The sequence below is a fragment of the Lipophrys pholis genome, assembly GCF_963383615.2.
Source record: "Lipophrys pholis genome assembly, chromosome: 17".
NCBI lineage: Eukaryota > Metazoa > Chordata > Actinopteri > Blenniiformes > Blenniidae > Lipophrys > Lipophrys pholis.
The window spans coordinates 12243715-12265199 of record NC_137643.1 but is presented as its reverse complement, the minus strand read 5'-3'; the positions used below and the strand labels follow the sequence as shown (position 1 = coordinate 12265199).

General features: G+C 38.2%; 1 protein-coding gene across 1 annotated transcript in view; it reads left to right on the top strand.

Moving 5' to 3' along the window:
* Positions 1-21485, top strand: part of LOC308122805 (CUB and sushi domain-containing protein 3-like) — a gene marked incomplete at both ends in the record, with an annotated part of 358715 nt that overhangs the window by 108539 nt on the left and 228691 nt on the right. Inside the window, one exon of the mRNA XM_080484894.1 lies at positions 6948-7060. Coding sequence (XP_080341020.1) covers positions 6948-7060 — 113 coding nt within the window. The remainder of the gene's footprint in view (positions 1-6947; positions 7061-21485) is intronic.

The window sequence follows — 21485 nt, the reverse complement described above, 5'->3', positions numbered from 1 at the left end:
GGGAACTATCTCCGCATATCTATATTCAGCATATCTAACGCAGCATTCTTGTGGAAGCACTGCTCCGCTAGCCGAATGCTCCTTGGAAACCACAGGCAACCAACACAGAAGCAAAACATGTTCCAGCCGTATTGGACCCGATGCTAGTATCAGTACATCCACAATTATAACCACTGTCAAGGTTCAATTGTTTTACTGTGGATCGAACAGCTTAACCATTAGAAATTATACATTAATTACAGTAATTAGTAACATTTTGAGTCTTTCCAGATTTTAAGTCAGATTCTTCAATATTTGAGGGAAAAAAAAAAAGGTTGAATTAAAGTAACTCATGCCATACCAACTTTATTTATAAAGCATTTTAAAACAACCACAATGGACCAAAGTGCTGTACAAAACAATATGAAAATACACAAATAAACAAACACATTTTAAACAAATTAAGAGAATAAAAACACAGGTAATGCAAAACAAAGATAAGTAACTATAAAAAAAACAAAAGCATTTCTTTCTAAATTGGAAACATGATGCTTCTTTGCTTCTCTGGATGACTTTTTTGGTCCTTTCACCAGAGCTCTGACGATCTATCCATAATGGTCAAAACAAACCCATTTTAGAAATGTCGGGATGATCAAATCCAGAAAGGTTTCTTTAAATATGGAATGGAAGTGAATATTCAAAAACTTGAATGTTGAACTTGAAAATTGTACTTACTTCAGTGTAATGAGAAAGTACAGAATTGTTTCTTGCTGCTTCTGATACAATGTGTGTCCTTTGTCCATTGACGGTTTTATGGCATCTAAAACTCTTTCCCAGCGGCGTTAATGGAGTTCCCACACTGCTGCCATTTCAATGTTACATTGTCCAACTCGTCCCACACCAGCTCAATTCAGTCGAGGCTGATTATAGATGACGGACCAACTGATAAAGCACTCCTTCACTCTGCTTCTTGCCCAAAAAGTCATTGTCCTGTTGAATAACATCTACTGATTGCCCAGCAAATGCAAAAATCTAAATTGTAATGCGGCTATTAAGACTAACTGTTGCTTTGAATTCTGTCTCCAGCAAATCGTCAGGCAAATCGCATTTTGTGTGGTCTCACTTATGAACTGAAATTTCCACTTTTTAGGTAGACTACTCAAATGTCTTTTTATTGGTCTTTCTTCAGCTGTGCTTTTCAAGTTGTGGGCAATGTTTGGTTTGTCTGTGCGCGTCTCATACTCGTAGATTTTGTATGTGATTTCAACTTTATTGCGTTGCCTTCACACAATGCGTCCATTACAATACATCTTACATTCTTTTTTACTCTATAACACATCGGCTTGCCAACTGCCGATCAATGAACCAGAGAGATTTCTATCTTCATAAATTAAATTGCTCAAGGTCCAGGTACGCACACATAACACTGGGATAAGTATACACACGTGAATACTGTGTTTGTGGGTTTTATCTCTTGAACCCTGCCTTTCTTTCTTTCATGGGAGTAATAATAATGAAAAATCTTTTTTCCCCTGTTGGCAATAAAGACACCATCAGATACAACACAAGGGGAGAGGAAGACGGAGGGGGCCAAAACGAGAGTAACGGAGGCGAAGGAGTTCTAGCAATCACGTTAGCTTGGCTGCACGGTTGCTTTTTTGAGAAAATAAAGAGAATAGTGTCTCTGTATCTGATCGTGTGTGTTGGCCCGAGAGAGAGAGAGAGAGAGAGAGAGAGAGAGAGAGAGAGAGAGAGAGAGAGAGAGAGAGAGAGAGAGAGAGAGTGAGAGAGAGAGAGAGAGAGAGAGAGAGAGAGAGAGAGAGAGAGAGAGAGAGAGAGAGAGAGAGAGAGAGAGAGAGAGAGAGAGAGAGAGAGAGAGCTCTGCTGATATTAACCACTTCATTATTCACATGAGATTTCACTCGTTACATTACACACACACACCTACCTCCACTGGAACAGACCTTGAATGCCTGGCTGACACCCTCGAATCTTTCGTTCTTCCGATCTCTGTGAGAGAATTTTGGTTTTACCTCATAAATCTGCAAGCACATAAACCCCGAGATGAATGGTTACACAGGAAATAGAGTGTGGTGGGTGTGCATATGTGCTAAAAGTTTGTTTCTGCCAGAGTGAAGCACTGCAAATAAGATACTGGAGAAAAAAGGAAGGGTTGAAAGTTTTTATGAGTTTTTATTTTCTTTCTTTCTTTCTTTCTTATGAAGCTCCTTGACATTCCACAAATCTGAACATTATTTAGAATTTAGAGAGTTTTATTCTCTTCTTTCAGACGGGCTTTTTTGACATATCTTTCTGAACCTACTTTCCTACTACGGTAGATAATGCAAGTAATATATTGTTTTTTCTTATTTTTTTTTCTATTGGACCTTTATTTGAATCGAAAGTCCCTTTGAGATCAAGGTATTTTTTCTTTTTCTTTACATGAGCATTGTAGTGGTCGCTGCAAGTTAAAGTGAAACATTGAAAACCTGCACACAAGTACCTTAAAACACACTAACAGGTAATCTAAAGTTTAAATATATTTAGTAGCAACTTATTCAAAAGTTACTCTACAATAGAAACAATAATAGTTGTGTTTTTTTCTTACTGGGCTTTGGTAGTACAATGATAAAGAATTTACCACACGCAAACATACAACTGAATACACTTTTCTTTTTAATAATCTTGATTTTTTAATTTTTTTTGTAAAGTGGGTCACACTTAAATTTCTTCACATATCATTTTACAAAATTACATGGGCCATCAATGGTTCCAAACCAACAGTGACTCAACCACTGGAGGAAGAAAAACCTTCATCATAAACTATCTCAGCCTCACACAGATCACACATTACCACACACAGGCTTGTGTTTTATTGCCATACTGTTCATAGTAGCGCAACAGATTTCCTGTTGATTTTAAGCATGGTCGCATCACTATATGCATCATTATAAAATATTCCATGTTGTCGTTCCGACTGCGCACCGGCTGCAGAGTGAAAAACAGCGTAATGAGATGAGTAACAAAGAGAGAAACGAGGTCATAAAGGCCAGTGAAATAACAGTGCAAAGCAAATAGCAAAAGGACAAAGACAAAGGAGGACTTAAAAAGTGAAGATGAGATCAGAAAATGACCTAAAATAGGAAGGCAGCAGGGACAGGAATACAGAAAAAGACATACATTAGGAATGGAGCAAAAGATTAAAGAGCATGTTTTTTTTTTTTATTATTATTATTATTTTGAGTGCGAGTGGCTACCATTTGTGATTTGAGTGCTATTGGCCTCGATAAGAGGGAACAAAGGAATAGAAACGGGGTAAGTCAGCTGAGAAATGAAAATCAACATGCAATGTAGGGGCAAGCAAATGAGAGCAGGGAAACTGAAAGCAGGGAAAAGCAAATTGATGAAGCCTGCCAGAGAAAAAAAAAAAGAAAAAAAAACATGTGAAGGACTGCTAGGAGGACCAGAAAGGTGCATGGATGGGGTGATTACTGACCTTAAAATAAAATAATAGAATAAAAGTCTCATCAATTAAAGACAGCAAATAACGAAATAACAAAGGAGAGATTGAGAAAAGATTGGAAAAAAAAATGAGGGTAGACAATGAGTAAGAAAGAAGAAAAAAGGAAGAAAATGAAACAGGACAGATGATAATATTTGATGAGAGGTGAAAGCTGATCCAAAATGGAGGATAAAAGCAGAGGAAAGAGATGAAAGAGGACGGACAGATAGGGGGCTGGAGGAGGACACGCTCTTTGAGACACTGAGGTTGTTTTTCCTGATTGAAAGCTTTGTAAATTAAATGCAATCGAGATGAATGCAGGCATGGAACACGAGAATACAAATATTAAAGCAAGTCACAACATTATATGAATGTTTTCAGAAAAAAAACAAAAAAACAACAACAGTGAATTCATTATGCAAAAAAATGCATTTCTTGATTGAGGTCACACTCAAACATCATAGTATTAGATTACTTTTTAGATTATAATAAGCAATTGTTGCTGTGACAACACTGACTTTTAAGTCTTATAAAGGGATTTCTGATATTTTTCAAGTATTGATTAGGTTCGCCCTTTTTTGTTTAAGTACAAGTAATGTCTTTGTTAAAAAATAGAACTGCTGGTTGATATCATTTGCTTGAGTAAAGGTTTAACAAAGAAGTATTGTTGTAAAGATGTTCTCAAGCACAAGTCATTTTTTTACATCGTAATGGTGAAGGTGTTGTTGGTGGGGGGGGGGATCTATATGACGATATAAGTATAAAACTAAATTTGTCATCGGGGAGTCTTAAGTGTACTCAGTAGACTGATTCAGAAATGAGCGTGTCAAAGAAAACACACTTTGCTAAAGCATGCAGTGGGGACAAAGTAAAAGCTTTAAAATGGATGGTGATGTAAAACTAACCTTTCCCAAGGATGATCCAGAATGACTTATATTTTAAGTAAAAACTTTCAATGACAACATATAATGTTCCTCACAACTTCAACACAAATTATATTGGTTTCATGTCATATGATCAGTTTTGTTCTGATTATGAAAACAAACAAGAAAACAGAGAAACGCAACAGTCCTCTGCGAGTATTGTGAATACCACCTCGAGAAATGTCTAAGGACTATCAAAAATAAGAGTGAGGGACAGAAATCAAAACTAAACGATGGGTAACTTTATGGGTTTTTAAGGGGTAGGCAAAAATAAGCCTTGGCTTCAGCCTATACCCATTTCGGCTACAGATATTTTGTGTGAACTTTTAAGCACTATAAACTGAAAAATGTAATCTTTTGCACTGCTACTGTCACCGAAATAGACCATTCATTCATTCATTCATGCAAGACGAAAATACATGAAAGGTGCATAGTGAATTAGAAGAGTTGCAAAGACACGCCACCAAGAGGAGTAGGATGAGCAATGGTGGGGGGGGGGGGTTAAATAGAGTTAAAGGGTAGCAAAAGTTTGAAAAGAGCCAGAAAACAAATGAGTTTGGGTATTTTTAATTTTAGGGGAAGAAGACGAAAAGATTGAGGAAGAGAGGAAATGGGAGGAAGGAGGGATGTGAAATTAAACCGAAAAAAAAAAAAGGTAGCTGCAGGACAAAAGAAAATGTCGCAGTGGCAGGAGCCCAGTTTGGCTCTTTACCACATGTGAAACAGAGCTGGCCTCCTATTCCTCCTCCCAGCATCCTCTCATTTAATTCAAGGGACCTAAAAGCTGAAGTGCCACCTGGTGCAGTTGTGTTTGAGCGTGCGTTGTTGTTGTTTTTTTTGTTGTTTTTTCAGGGCAAGTCTGTGGACTGCAGATTAAAGGCAGCCCAGCCTCCCCACTTGACTCTTGTTTTATTGTTTACTGATCTGAACACATCTCAGCATTGCTGGTTAGCTGACCATGACTCACTTTGATCTTTTGGCCTGATTTATTATTTCTCCCCCCGTCGAGTTGAGTTGAGCATTGAGGTTTGCAGCACAACTTTTTTTTTTCTTTTCTTTTCTTTTTTTTTCATAAAAATATATTTGGGAGAAATAGAGATGTGCTCATGTTTTGCCTCCGGACGTGCCAGGACGTGGTATTGATGATTCAAATTACTGAGCAAATGTTGACTGAAAATATGAGCAGCAATTGTTTGTATATTTGATATGAACCAAACACATTAAATATTTGTTGTTTCAGCTGAATTACAAGCTGGCACAACAGGCGAACATAATCATAAACGTAGAAGTAAGGATTATTGATGTAAGGAAAAAAGCCTGCATCACACAATGTTTAAGTCATATACATTGTGTTTGTGTATACTTAATCCACAAACATTGTTTATACATAACGTGATTGATCATCACTACTCAATAATCAAAATTTAACTTGTATTTTATTTTTTTATTCTGTTAGGGACTTAGAGACCAGAGGTCTTTTTTCACTGGTAACAGGAAGTATTGGCATTCAGCTACTATCAATATAACTTCCTAGCTTTTAAATTCATTGACTTTTGCAGCCTCAGTGTGAATAACTGTTAAAATATTTGATGCTTTTTACTTCAACTCTAAATCATGCTTATAAAGGGGAATAAAGTAAAACGTCAGATTGATGAATGTAAATAGCAGAAAATATAGATATGCATGCTCAAGTGTACATAGGAGAAGTGAAATAAAGAAATAGGAAAATAAAGCACAGGTGTTTTAGTATTTACCACCACTGCGGATATGTTACGTTGTAACAAAGCGGGATCATTCGGATTGTGAAAAATAACTTGGGTCATTAGAGAAAATTCCCTATGGATAGAAAATGTTGATTAAAAAGTAAATGCAATCATGAGCTCTGCAGAACAGAATGGTAATGCAGATCCACTGAAGATTTGTGTTCACATTTAGTGATGCTGTGAGTCCAAAGAAATGTTTTGCAGGTGCATAAGAGTTGTATTAACAGGCGCAAAATCCGACCATAACTCCTAATACCTGTCACATATCAATATGCGTGGAAGAAAGTGGACCAAATTTGTGCCATTCGACATTTGATCCCACACATGCTCGAGGAAAATCTTCTGAATGCACTGCTTTTCATCTCAGTAAAAGATCTTAAATGATCTTTTGAACAAGTGATCCTCGGCTTTCGACTTCATTCAGCTTGGATTTATCTTCTCCTTTGAAGAAAAAGACTTGACTGCATTGACCTTTGACTCCACTGTGTCTTTAGATTTTCATTAAGAACTCATGGGAAGTTTTTGATTAAATCCTGGAGAAGTCTCTATGCCCTTTCTCTGGCCCAGAGTTTTTTTTTTTTTTTTTTTTTGTTATGTTTTTTTTTCTTAATTGTTCGGGCAGCTTTTTTCCCACTTTGGTCAGCTCACCGTGTGTTTTTGGGGTCTTCTTATTAACATTTAGAAATTACTTAGAATCTGCTAGGCATGTGCTATGTATGATCTATACTCTGTTTCTTTTGTTTGGTCGTAATAATGTCAATGCATTGTGTGTTTCTGCAGATTGACAGGGTTCCAGGTTCCTGCCCCTGTCACCAGTACAGGAAATGTCTTCTCTTTGAGGTTGACCAGTGATTTCGCCGTCTCTGCACATGGATTCAAACTCAACTATGAAGGTCAGCAAGTCTCCGTCGTTATTGACTTTTGTGTGTCTGTTTTCCGTATAGTGTTCCTGTCTCAGTGCTCACCCCTATAGTTCAAGAAGATGATCAATGTAAATTGATATTGGCCCTGACTTCTAAATGTCAGTTAATATCCCACTGGTCATGTTGGACTGTCGGTTGGCGGTATTAAGGATAATCAGACGACTTATCGTGGATAGAGCTAGAAGAAGTGATGCACCTCTGTGTGCTTTAGTTAAAGCAACTATTATTGATATTTGACATACACGTGCCATTCCATACATTTCTTTTTTTTTTTTTTAAATGCCACAACAAAGAAGCGTCGTAACAAAAAATTATATGATTTGGTGATGATTCAGAAAGAAATCACTTGATATATCACTAAGTGTGTTTGTGTGTGTGTGTGTGTGTGTGTGTGCGTGCGCGTGTGCGTGTGCTTTCTCTGTGATGGGCTCGGCAGCTCCACCTGATTTTCAGCATGAAACGGATAAAATGTCCCCAACATATTTTTTATTTTTTTTTTGTAAACACCCCAAAACATGAAGAATTCCAAAGACCTTTAATTAACCTTGTCATATTGGTTTTTGAAAATAGCGTCATATTTACAATAAGAAAAGAAAAATTAAGCTTGCCTCGAAGAGTGGAGAAGCGGTAGTTTCTGTCGCTCTCCTTCCTTTAGGGCCTGAACAAACACCGCGGTGCCATATTCACAGATGAAAGAGGAGATATAAATGGCTGAAGTAATGATTAAAATCAGAACTCACTGTGTCTCAACACCATGTCCTGTGTGCATTAAAGATTTCAGATTAGATTTAGATTAGAAAACTTTGATGTTCCCAACAAGGCAGTTTGTTCCGGTGCATAAAACAAAAGAGCATAAAACGGTTCACCACGGGCACTCACACACTCGGAGAGACAAGTGACAGAACAAATAAGCATGCAATTATGCAGTTATATAGCTCCTATTTATTTACATAGCCCACGCATATCATCCCAACAATATATAATGTAGCACTGCTGCTTGGGTCCTTAGGCTTGTTGAAAACAATGATTGGAAATGCACATGGCATGAAGACTACCACAATATCTTGGCAGGTTTGGATTGGAAACATGTGATGCTACAGCTGTAGATCGATGTTTGTGTGTTTGTGTGTGTGTGTGTATGGATGAAATGTAGATTTGCTGAAGGAGAAGGCGTTAAGTTATTTGGTAGTGCTGTGATTCTGACACTGAACTTGGATTACATGGTGCTGTAGATGGCGTGTTTTCCCATCTTCCCATCTGTGAATTCCCTGAGCTCGACGGGTGATCTGTTCAGAGTGTGTCTAACTACTCTGCCTCGAAGCTAATGCCAGACAGGTGAGACTCCAGCTGGTGCAATTCCAACCTGGATGCAACTGGTATCAAAGATGGAGAGTTATGGTGCATGGCCCAAAGTCCGACCCGGTGCCCTTTTGGTGCAAACTATTAACTTCCCTCTGTTTTCACACTGATTTACTCAGATCCTCCATAAAGCGCACTAAATCAAATTTTCATGCAAATATATTCGGAGATAGTTTTGCCGTGTTTTACAGGTTATCAACTTAAAATAGCAGCACGGCTAACAACACGTTCAGTGAGAATTACAATCAGGGGTTTGTGTCCTTTAAATCTTGTTTATTACAACAATCTGGTGGAAACTGTATTTTTTTTCTGGCCCTGTTTGCTTGCGTTCACCACAGGTTGAGTGAATGACTCCCACAAACACATAATGACACGTGATACCATGAAGAAAGGAAAGCGACCAGCACAGTATCAGAGATCTGTCTCAAAGTCAAACTTTGGGGTTCAGTAAGGAGTGTATCTCATGATATAGCCTGCAAACTAAAACCTTGGAGAGCCAGTTGCTTCACATGAAAATGAGAAGAGGCCATGTCCGCTCAAAGGTTTTTTTTAAACACATCAAACAGACACAATGCTAAACAATGGCAATGTGTGAGATCTTGTTTATCACATTGCACATTCATATTTTAGCACAAACCCCTAGTATTTTTGCACGATCAAAACACCATATGCATAGTGGTAAAAGTGATAAATTGATAGTGTGTGTTGCTTTGGATGTATGTTAAATATAATCCTAGGTGCATCTCGTCAGAAGATTAGTTTGCACGACTGTGCATTCAAACGTTTTGGATATCAGACCTGTACAATGCAAACATCTTAGTCTCCAATGTAAAATGAATGAGGTAATTATTTTACTTTAACCTTGTATTTATAATCATGAGGGAATATTCCCTTTTGGGATCTTCTTTCCTGTATTGAAGTCAAAGCCACAACTAATGCTTTTTCTGGTTAATTTGTAGTGGGGTTTTTTAATTACAATGGTCATGAATCATTTTACTCTCAGTTAACATATTGACATTGGTGGGTGAATTCATTTTATTTGCTGGCGTGTCAGAGTCTGGTGCAGGTGAATGTTGTCACACTTTTGTGGCTTACAGCAAACCAGGATGCGTTCATGTCCCCCGATCATTTACCATGGCAACCCAAAATGTTTGCTGTGTAAAAACCAAAAGACTTTCAAGGTGGTAGGATGTTTCACGTAAAGGAAGTACAACATGTAAATTATGTATTTCAGCAAATGTAACCACATTTAACGCTCACATAGTCCCATAATTTGTGGATTATCTATTACGATTTGTTGTATAATTTGCGTTTGTGGCTTTGATATGTGAATTGTACCCAGTGGGGTTAGAAATGTCATTGCTTAGATCTTATTATCAATTTGAATGTTGTTGTTGTTGAAAGCAGCTGAAAGGGCTTTTATATTTGTGTAGCCAATGTTTCTATTGCTGGATTATGATCGTAATTGCAATATGCGGTTGGTAACTTTGAACTACAAACTGCCTTTAAATGCACCAAAGCTAATTTCAACTGTAATTAATAATCTGAAGGTAGTAAAAAAAAAAAAAAAAAATTTTGCAGGTGTGACTCCAGATAAGGTTAAAGTAGCTCAGCAGGACATGTGATATTAAAATGGCCCCACCTGATCCCTCCTGTGCAACATCCACTTTGTCATTGTTACCAAAATGCCCCACAGACAGTTTAGATGTGACTGCAACTATGAAATAAGCTCAGCTCTTTTTTTCTAATAAATACCACAGGAACCATGTGTATGTGTGTCCATGGACTTCATGACCTTTGTTCACATAATATATTTCCTCATTCTCTAACATTTAGAAGCCAGAGAAAAATACACCCAAAGGAACTAACAACCTGTGTCCTCTTCAGTGAAACATTACAAACTGAGCAAAAGTGGTGTTTCTACCAAGTTTTTAAACTCCATTTGTTTCTGACAAATAAAGACATGTGAGCATACCTTTTCCAACATATAAAACCCAGAGATTTAGTCGCAGCTGCTTGCTTTTGAAAATGATTCACAGCTTAAGCTCCTGTGTGTGTCTTTCCACATCCCTCGATGGGCCTTTTGTGCCTGTCTCTATGTAGGTTGGTGTATTGGTGGGTATTTATTTTGTTGATGTGTGAGTCTGGTTTGCCTCATAATGACAATATCACTGATTGCTGAAGTGTCTGGGTTTAAGTCTCCACAAATGCTGTGTTTGTGTGTGTGTGTTGGTGCCACTTGTATGTCGGAGCGGTTGTCCCAGATTCCCAGATTTAGTCACTGACACACATTTCTACTTGCTTCTTGGCCAATGTTCATTGTTTGTGATTATGTGTGCACACACATGCGTGCGTGTCTGCGCGCGCGCCAGTGTTTGAAGGCGATGCAAAAAGGGTTTTCTCATTGGTGGCATCCATGAAACTTATCTGAAGAGCTCCCACTGCTGACATATTCAGTTGTTTGACCAACCCCTGTGTGTCTGTCTGTCTGTGTGTGCGTTACACTTGACATTTGGAAGAGTTCAACATTATGCTGATGATCAGTCTGTCCCCTGTCCATACTCACACTGTCATGTCCATATCACACAGCCAGGAGAGATATAGATTAAAGGAGCTTTTTGTTTTGTTTGTTTTTTTCCTGAGAAGGAATTATCCTCCCAGGTTTAGGCACTTTTTTGGCAAGTCATCCATAGTCCATGTAATCCTTCTGCCTAATCCGTTACTGTCTATCCCTTTCAGATTCCTGCAGGTATTGGCTTCACAATAATGCCCCCTTCTGCAATAAATGAGTAAAAATACCAGCTCATCATCAATCAAGGGGGGGATGTGTTGATCTAGGTTTACAATCACAACGTATTTTCAGTAAAACTATTATGAGTAATGATACAAGAAATCCCTGGTTTATTTATAGAGACATGATACTTACACATCATCAATTCAAATAAAAAAAAGCTTCAGAGAGCATTATTTTCTCCAGAGAAGTGAATTTAGTTGACCTCTGTGACTGTATTCTAAAATAAGATAAAATCAAATGAGATAAGTAGAGATACGATTTTTATTTACTTTATCCCTACATTTTATTTGACTAACCAAATGTGCAGTGACAGCTCACAAAATGACAGAACAAATATAATAAAAAAATGAACTGTAATGATGAAATATTAACCGATGCCATGGAACAAAACACATTAGATATATCGGGTCACGTATAGTGTCATATACAGTCATATATAATATATGGTCAATGGGGCTGCAGGCCTGTGCCGGGGAATAGTGGTTCAGTTCCAGGATTATGTTTGTTCATGTTCTCCCTGTGCGTATGTTGGTGCTCCGGCACTTACAGACCTGTAAGAAGTACTCAGTGTGAATGACCCCTTTACCCACAATTGGCTTGGATTAATTCCATGATCCCTGAGACTACAGGTTAGATATAGTTGTTATCACTGATTTAAGCAGCACTGATATAGTAAGGAGAGAGAGAGGGGATTTTCTCAAAGGAATATTTAAGAAAAGATTAACAAAACTGCTTTTTCACTGTCATTTTGTCCATCTGAATTAGTCAACAAATATTACAATTCACCTTGTAACAACCAATAATGTAAAAATGGCCAATGATGTAATACCTGCCAATGTAATGCAATACACCTGGTAATTTTGAATGTAATAAAGCCTATAATATAATAATTTGTCAATAATGTTATACAATTTTTTTTTTTACAACCACAATTGACAGCATTCTGCTTAATGTGTCCTCAGTGAATGAGTATTATTAAAATGCAATCGACTGCACTTATTTTTGAGACGCAAACTGTGAAACACCTGCAAAAAAACCAAAATAACAAACATATTTTCAAGAAATTTAGTCATATCTATGTATTATTACACTATTGGAAAGTTATGACATTATTGAGTTTGTCACATTTAAAATAGACAGCGTTATTACATTATTGGTCGGTATGGCATTATTAGCTATTTATATATTATTGATTGTTATACACTTAAGCAGGTGTGGTTTGGGAAATTGTGTGAACCTCTTGGTAACAGGAGTGAGACAGAATAAATGTTGGAAATGCAAAAAGGGGCTCGTTTGAAATTTTTATGTGGAAGCCGTCTGGACATCTTACATTGAATGTGTTCCAGGCGCATCAAACTAAGAGTACACCCTGGGGCAGACCCAAAAGATGCTTCAGGGCTTTTATATCCCACCTGGCCCAGGAACGGCTTGGGAGTCTTCCATCGGGAGCGGGGGAGGCTCTGGAGGATGTGCATGAGGAGAAAAAGGGTCTGGGCATCTGTGGTTTGCCTGTTGCGTTTGCACCCTGTGGACATGCGGATAGATCTGACTTGATATCATGCTGATCATCTATACCAGTACAGTAATCCAGAGGTCTGCATCATATATATTTTATGAGGTGGAGAAAAGAGTGAATTCATCGACTGCTGTTAAGGAGGAAATTTTGCATTTGGCTGTGCAAAGGTACAGTAACGTGGCTTTATCCTCGCCAGCCTGGCTGCCTCCTCGATGAGATCCACTTTGATGTGATTGTTGGACTCCTTGAACATTTCTTCTTCTTCCTCCGAAGGCTGTCAGGTCATGACTAATTCAGGCACATACCATAGAGTCTGCTTATATGTGCGTGCGTGTGCACGTGTGCGTGTGAATCACAGAGAGAAACACGGTGATGTATTATTTAACGTGATGTCGGAGGCAGTTTGATATTGTGCTGATGAGAGGGAATCATAGATTATCATAGCACTTAGGCACAAACAGGCACGCACATACTGTTCTTTCTCAGCGTGATCGATGCCAAAGAATTAGTCTTTTTCTCAGCTCCTATTTTCTCGGTCTTTAAAATGCTCGACATTTGGCTTACTCATTTCCACTCACGCATATTGTAGCATAAAATGTGACCTTTTTTGTCATGTTATTTTTGTCACTGTAACCAGGAAATCATGAGCTGAAAACAATATAGAAAAAGAAAAAAAGAATTGCAATAATATGAACATTGCTATTTAAAAGTTCCCTATTTATTTTCAGTTTCACACCACTTTCTTTGTGTCTTTTATTCCTGGAGCGCCCTTATAATCTGTTCCCATCTGAGGAGCAGAATGGTCCAAATATGATAATTGTCACCTTTTTCCCCCTCATGTTGGGACTATAAATACTGTTTCTGTTTCTAAAATATGTCAACATTATTTAAGATTAGATACATTATAATGCAACAGTTTTATTCTTATTTCCTGTTTATAGGACTTAACTATTGTACCATCTTTGTCCACATAGATAAGTATACATGAGTTTGTGTGTTAAAAAAGGAATATACAAGGTGCAGCTATGGCTCATTGTTAAGTGAGTTAGTTAAAATTATATTTCTATAGTGCTTTATTGTAGTCAATTCTTTCATACTGTCTCCAGTTCATGTTTTCACACCTTTTTTTCAAGAGAACTCCATTTGTTGAAATTGTTAAATTTCGTGGAACAGTATGGGTGCTGCATGGCGACGCAGTGGTTAGCGCTCTCAGCTCACAGCAAGAAGGTCATGGGATCAACTACAGTAGTTTGCATGTTCTCCGTGTGTGCAAAAACAACATGTACCATGGGTCTCTGAGCAAGACCCTCGGCCCCCACCTGCACCCCCCGAGCGCTGCTCTGTGTGGCTGCCTACCAATGGTTCAATTCGGTGAAGACATTTCCCCAAAGGGTTTTAATAAAGTCGGATTTTTCTTCTTCTGTGGTAGCTGATGTGAAATTTATATTTTAACCCATTTGACCTTTTTGTTTCCCAACCTGGGATCCAGCACCTCCTTGTGGGGAGAAGTCACAGTTAAAGCCTGCTGCCCAAGTCGTTGAAAAAAATTATAAATAAATAAATAAAAATGGATTTGTAAATACCAAAAATCGCAATAAAAAAACACCCACTGCTATTATTATGAAGGTGCCTGCTTTTGTTGTGTCTGTGGATTGGTCCCACTGTAACCTTCTGGCAAATCAGAAATAGGAGAAAAGGTTTGCAGCATGTCTCCCTGTCAGTCTTGGGGGGTTCAAACCATTGAACTAAATAATGCAAATAATTTTATAAAAAGCAAAACCTCCTAAGTTATGACACAACTGGCACATTAAATTTCATTTTATTTCTTCCAAACTGTATAGTCCTCTTAGTGGATGACCACATTTCACTCTATAACAACTTCAGAGGCTGTGCTCCCACTCAGCACATCTCTTACAGTCTCTTGAACACCTCTCTGTCCCTCTCATCTCCCCCTCTTAATCACCACCGCTACCTCTCACTCAGCAGGTGCTTGGCTGTTTTTGGTGACCCTCTTCCTCAGTCCTATATCCATCCACAGGGCCATTCATCATATCTCCCATTGTAAGCAGCTCCTATCAAGTGGCAGCAGCTGCAGTCACACTCTCAAACGTCTGTGGCGACAGATGGAATTGTATTTATAGTGAGTACATTTCCAAGTTCATTTTCTCATCTCTGGCCTGTAGTTGGCTCTTGACGCAATGAGAGAGCGTTAAAGATTAGTTTGTGTGTTGTAAAGAGAAGTTATGGTAAACCAAGCAGGCATTTTCCTGTTTTTAACACAATCTCTGGAGCATGTGAGAGTAACCACTTGCAATAGACGGAGGCATATTATACCAAATAACATTGGAATATGTTAACCTCAAACATGCATGTGCTTTACCCACATTCATACAATATACATTGAGACACATCCCGTTATCCAGAGGCGTGGGTATGTGTGGAGAAACAGACACATACAGACATGGACATGAGGGACACATGTGAATGCACAGCTCTCCAGTGAGATCTTTTTTCTATTTATTTTTTTTTTTCAGAACATGGTCTGAAGAACACATTTTTCATCTTTGAACATGCGGCCATGTGACTAACAAGTCAGCTGAGATTTCCTTTCACCCCTCATCACCAAACCTTTCTCTGCTGCTGCATTCCCTCCCTTCCACATCCACTGTCTACACTGCATGTTTTCCTTCTCTCCTAAGGTTTAACAGTAATACTCTTCTTTTACCTTCATTTACACTTACCGGAGAGAGTTTACATTGGGCCTCGGGAGAAGGAATAAACAAAGAGTGATAAAATATAAAAGAGTGAGATAAAAGGAAAGCACACTCAATGGAAAATGGTTGAAGGTGGAACATGTCCATAAAATATTTATTTCTCGCAATAAATAAAAGAGGAAACAACAGATTTCCACATACATTAGCAAATGCAAGTCATCAAGTTAAATGATACATAATCAGAGTGAGATTTTTAATGAACTGGTGGGATGTTTCTTTTCACAGCATGCCTTTTTCTTTTTTAAATGAGAAACAATTATAGTAAAACAATGAGCAAACTTTAATTTATTTATATATTTCATTAAAACACATTTCAGAGAGGTATATAATGTGAGCATAACAGCGACAGATATAAATGAGGAATTAAATTATAACGAACAACCATATTAGTTGCATACCTCTAAATACATTTGACACCGACCCACTTGACCAACCTCTGAGGCTTTACATCAAATATGTGTATTTCAAAGTACATGTATGTGACGTGTTTCATCCAATCAGCTGATGAGGCAGCTTTTGTGAATGTGAAAGAGAGATGATTCCAATAGTAACAGTAACAATAATTGAGCACAAGAGGGGTCCGATTTTTCTCATGGTTCTGGATGGATGGATGGATGGATGCGCATCATGAGTGAAGAGTAGACGTGCGCAATCAGACACAAGAGGAGTGTGAATGTGGCTTTGGTTCAGCCGTAACAAGTTGCACCGTTTGTCCACCCCTGTATCATTTCTGGGGTGGGGCAGGGAGGATTTGGGGAGATATTTTGTACAAAAACATGGAGGTTGATGGCAGCTGGTTAAACACTTTGGGAGCTCTCACTGGCCAGATGTCAGTGGCATCGAATGACCCGTCTCCATCTGGGCATTTGTCCATCATATTATCATAGCGAGTACTCTGTCACACAAGTGTGCAGCCAAATCAGTGACCTTCTGCTTGTACTCCTCTTACCTCGAACTTCTTCCTTCCTGCAAATACAGAGTTATAATACATATTAAACCCATTTTTCTACCTGATTGCATTCAAATGATGATGTTTTATTTTAAATTCGGTTAAGGCTTACTTTTAATTCCTTTGAAATCATGTTTGGTGTTATTCGAGGAGACCAGACAATGGCGTTATAAAGGCTTTTGTTTTTTAGTTTTTTTTTGTAGTGGAGATGTTCGATTGACATCATTGTGATGAAGTCTTCAACAAACTTTCATGGCAAAGTGAAAGTGGGATATCTGTTGTGGTATGAAATACTTTGGGAGCTCTCCGGAGATTGTGCAATAAATTCCTTGATTATGGCTCTGTCTGAAAATTTTCACAAAGACATCACAAACACTGGGCAAACATTTTTTTTCAATTCAAAACAGTTTTGGTGAGGATACAAGAAGAGAACAATTGAGTGAATTTGGTTTGCTCCAAACCCGAACAACCAAACCAACTGGAATGAAATAGTCAGTGTTGTGCAGCTGATATTGAAAAAACCCACTCAACATTCAACAGAGGCAATTGCAGTAAACCTCAGTTGGTGTTTACATTCACCTTTAGATGAGAGCAGTGAATAAGCATCCCTCCATTTGTTTCTCTTGGTTTTTTTTGATCTCTTATCAGCCCTCAGTTCATTGATTGGGGCTGTGGTCTCTTTAACTTGAACATGATCGGAGTGCAAAAGTCAAGTTTGTGCATGCGAGCGAGGGCGTGCATCGTGGACGTGTGCTGCACAAACGCCGTCGGTGTTTGTGGTTGTGTTTGTGCGTCTGCGCGTGCATGCTTGCGTGATTGAGGTTTTGGCTGTGGCTGCTCTGATCTTTATCAAAGAGACCTGAGGGGACTGCCAATATCCACTCCTCTATCTATCATCCCTCCGTCCATCTCTGTTCTTTCTCTTTTCCTGTCAGTCTTTTTTCACCTTCCCGCAATCCAGCTTCATTCATTGACTCCTGGTTAATAGCATCGTGAGACAGAGAAGGTGACCTTATTCATGCAAGTTTAAAGTAATTGCGGGGAAAAAAAAGATAAATAAATGAATTACAACTAATAGAAATAATCTATAGATCCCACAAAATATTCTCATTTTCGATCAACAACAGGACCAACACAAACACGTCGTTATGTATTGACAGATTTGTTTCTAACTAAGGTTGTATTGCTCCTAAACGTCTAAACTCAATTTTGTCACAAATTGTATTACACACGTACAAACGTCATTACATTCACATTTTTTGATGTGCACATGAAAATGTCTTGCACAATCTCTACAAATGCACTCATATCATTACAATCATACAAATAATGAAGAACACACTCAATCAAGATACACACAAGTTATTTTGCCACTATAATAGCCCCATCGATAACCTTATGTCAGTGCAAGTTGTGATATTTTATAGGACGGCAGTTTCCAGGTTGTGAGGCTGTAATCCCTTCATGCAAAACTTTTATTTTATTTCAGATTCAGTAATTGCATATGTTGACTTACTCCGCTTCTACAGTTTTTTTTTAATCCACTTTTTTAAATGATTGACCTCTTTTTTTCTTTTCTCGTCCACATATTTAGCACCCGCGAGATACATGGTGGACAACTAAACATGTGGGAGTGTGTGCCTGCACACACAACTGTGGCTCGGTTCATACATTTAAAATGAGAGGGAATATGTCAGGTCTTTCCCTGGAGAAAAGTGGTTTTACAGTCTGGTACCAAGGCCCGTGTGTGTGTGTGTGTGTGTGTGTGTTTACGTTATATATCCATGTGTCCTACACATTCCCATGCGTATACGACTGACAACTGTGAAGTATGTGAGATTTGAGAAGCGAGGAAAAGAATAAGATGAAATAGGAGCATATGGCAGAAGGGTAACAAGAATCAGTGAGGAGAAGAGAAAGAGGAAGAAATTGGAGACTGGAGGGAAAAAGAATTGTGTGACTGAGAGGAGAAGAGAAATAAAAAAAATAACAAATCTGGCAACAAGAGATTGGAAGAAAAAGAGGAATAGAAGAAGATACAAGAAGGCGAGCTCCCAGTAATAATGTAATTGTGCTCTATGCCTTTTACTTGAGGATGGATCAATGATGCTTTAACGCCGTGCGTGTGTGTGTGGTTGTGTATAAAACTGTGTGTTCATTATCTCCACTGTGAATGCAAGTCCTCGCTCTTCCAACTCCTGCAAGGTCAGCTGCAACACAGGGACATCAATCAAAACAATCACACGCACACACACACACACACACACACACACACACACACACACACACACACACACACACACACACACACACACACACACACACACACACACACACACACACACACACACACACACACACACACACACACACACACACACACACAGCAGATGTGGAGAGCAGATTTTCTAAAACCATGAAAATGGAGGGAAATATGGACGGTTTTGAGTCCTTGCCACTATTTACCTAATTCTATTATTCCACTGAATGGACTGAATGTCAAAACCTTGAAAAAAATGGGAATTTTTGAATGAGCCACACAGTCACGTGTCATTTGCACATCAGTGGAGCACAAATTTACACACAGAATCTAAGATGTAGCGAATCTCAGTCATGTGTAATATTTAAAGTACCGTCCTGTAAACGAATATACATGAAATCACTCTAAACAGCAAGGCATCATTGGGAAGGTTTTGGGCTAGTCCAGCTGGCCGTAGTAGTTCTACTGTAATCTGAGTATATAAACCCCACTATACTTTTATTTACAGTAGATAACATGCACCTAGTACCTATAGATTTTTTTTGTGTTATTATTATTGGATGCAGGCATTTTTATTCGTTGGTAAGCCAGCTTTTTTTTTTTCAACAGTTTTTCTATTCACATTTGACTTATTCGACCTCAGCTGTGTGACACAGTTCAATAGTTAGTAATTTAAGGACATTATACTAAGGAATATACAGTATTTTGCTGCTAATTAATTTCACTGCAAGATTTATTTGGATTTATACCATTGTAAAACTATTCCTGGCAGTTGTGAATTTCAACATATGAGCTGTCTTGCTTCCTTCTTTTAAATATTTACTGTTGGTTTGTAATCCCAATTGTGTTTTGTTCATGACTCATGTGAAAATGTTACCAGAAGCAATGAGACTCCACAAGGTTGACTGTTGTCAGAAACAAGCAAGATAAGCTTATTAGTTGCATCATTCTATATAATTATATAATGGTACAGTACAAAATGGCTGCCAAATCTGTCAGTGCCGAGCCTTCAACGACAGCCACACAGTGTATCAATTTGATGTCTGGATAATGTAATTACAGAAAATGTCTGCCAAACGTCTCAGTTTCTGGATACTGTAAGTGCCTGACAGCGCAAAAGTCCACCAAATGAGAAAGTGATGTGATTCTTGGATAAAACTCATGACTTCTATTGGGCCTTTATGTTCAGAAGCTTCAGATTTTTTTTAATTGCATGGAAATGATAGGTCTCTCACTTAAAAGATTGTCCAAGAAATGGTCAGATTGGACAAATATATTAGATTAAAGTTCGTTAAAGTCTTTCTGTGAATTTGTTGGCACGATAAGGGTTTGACCTAAAAAAAAAAAAAAGAGGCCAGTAAATGATATATTGACCTTATATCTGGATGGTATTAAACACCTTTATGATGGAATTACAGGGAATAGCTGCCAAACGCTTCTGCACTGGGACAGGATAGAAATTACATCAAATGATGTATTGATTTGATATTCAGGTCTGTCAGACGACCACTGGCTACCTAACTAAAATATAGTCGATCGTGGTACACATTTAATATCGGTGTGTGTTTGCGTGCGAGTCTGTGGAAATGTGTGTATGTGTGGGTTGTGCGCCATGCGTGTGTGTTTGCGTGAATGTGAGCACTTCTTAAAAATGATATGGCCACCTGGCCAATGTCAGTCCATTATTCAGCTTTATATCAGCCAACCAATCAAATGGCCTCCCTTCAGGGTCTCCACCTCGGCCCATCCAATCAGCTTCTCCTGCCAAGCCAGGAGGAATGTCACCTGATTAACATAACCACAAAATGTACAGGGTCGTGCTGACATGGCAGATCCTGACACCGTGAGTCAATCCGCACTCCAAGACGGCGTTCAGACAGAGCGTGTCCCTCATCACTCTCGGCCAATCAAAGACAATTTTACCGAGTGTATCACCATTTCAAGAAGAGTGATAAGAAACATCGACGGAGCGGTGTCTAACCTCTCCCAGCTACTCCCCATCAGCAGATTCCATTATTTAAGGGTCTTCCAAGGGATTTTTCTCTCCATGTTTTATCATCTAATTAATTGTTGAAATGACTATCAGTGCTGTATTCTCCAGTGCCTGTGCACTAATCTATCAGCAGATTGTGTTATTTCACTTCCCAAATTCTTAGAGGATTGTAATTGTTTATTCGGAGAGAAGCAGGAAGTATGGAAAAACTGTGCAACTAGTTTCGTTTCGGAAGATCTCAAGTCAAAGGAGTCCACATAAGATGATTCATGTTAATGAAAGTGACCTCATATTCAAACAGCAAAGGGTTACAGGTGGAAGTATGTTTGTTGGATTACTCAAATGACTGAAATTTCGATTTCTGCAAGCTGTAGCACTGATAAACAAGTAACTAAGCCTTTTGTTATATTGTTACTTCAACTTGAAATTCCTAATCAGTGAAGAGACCGTATGCACAATTTAGTTCTTTTTGTCTTAAGTAATGAAATGAAAACATATCAAAGTAATTCCCTCTACTACATTTTCGGGACAATACGGCTACACAACATATCACAAATGTATCAATATTGCTGCATCAACTTGGGAAACATGCACAACTAAATTATGTTTCAGCGCACTGTGCATTTATGCAAAACAAATTCAAAATTACAGCATTTTAATAGAATAGAATACAGTGTTTATTGTCATTGGAACAAATACGTACAATAAAATCAAATCAATCAATAAATCTATAAATGAAAACTGTAAAAA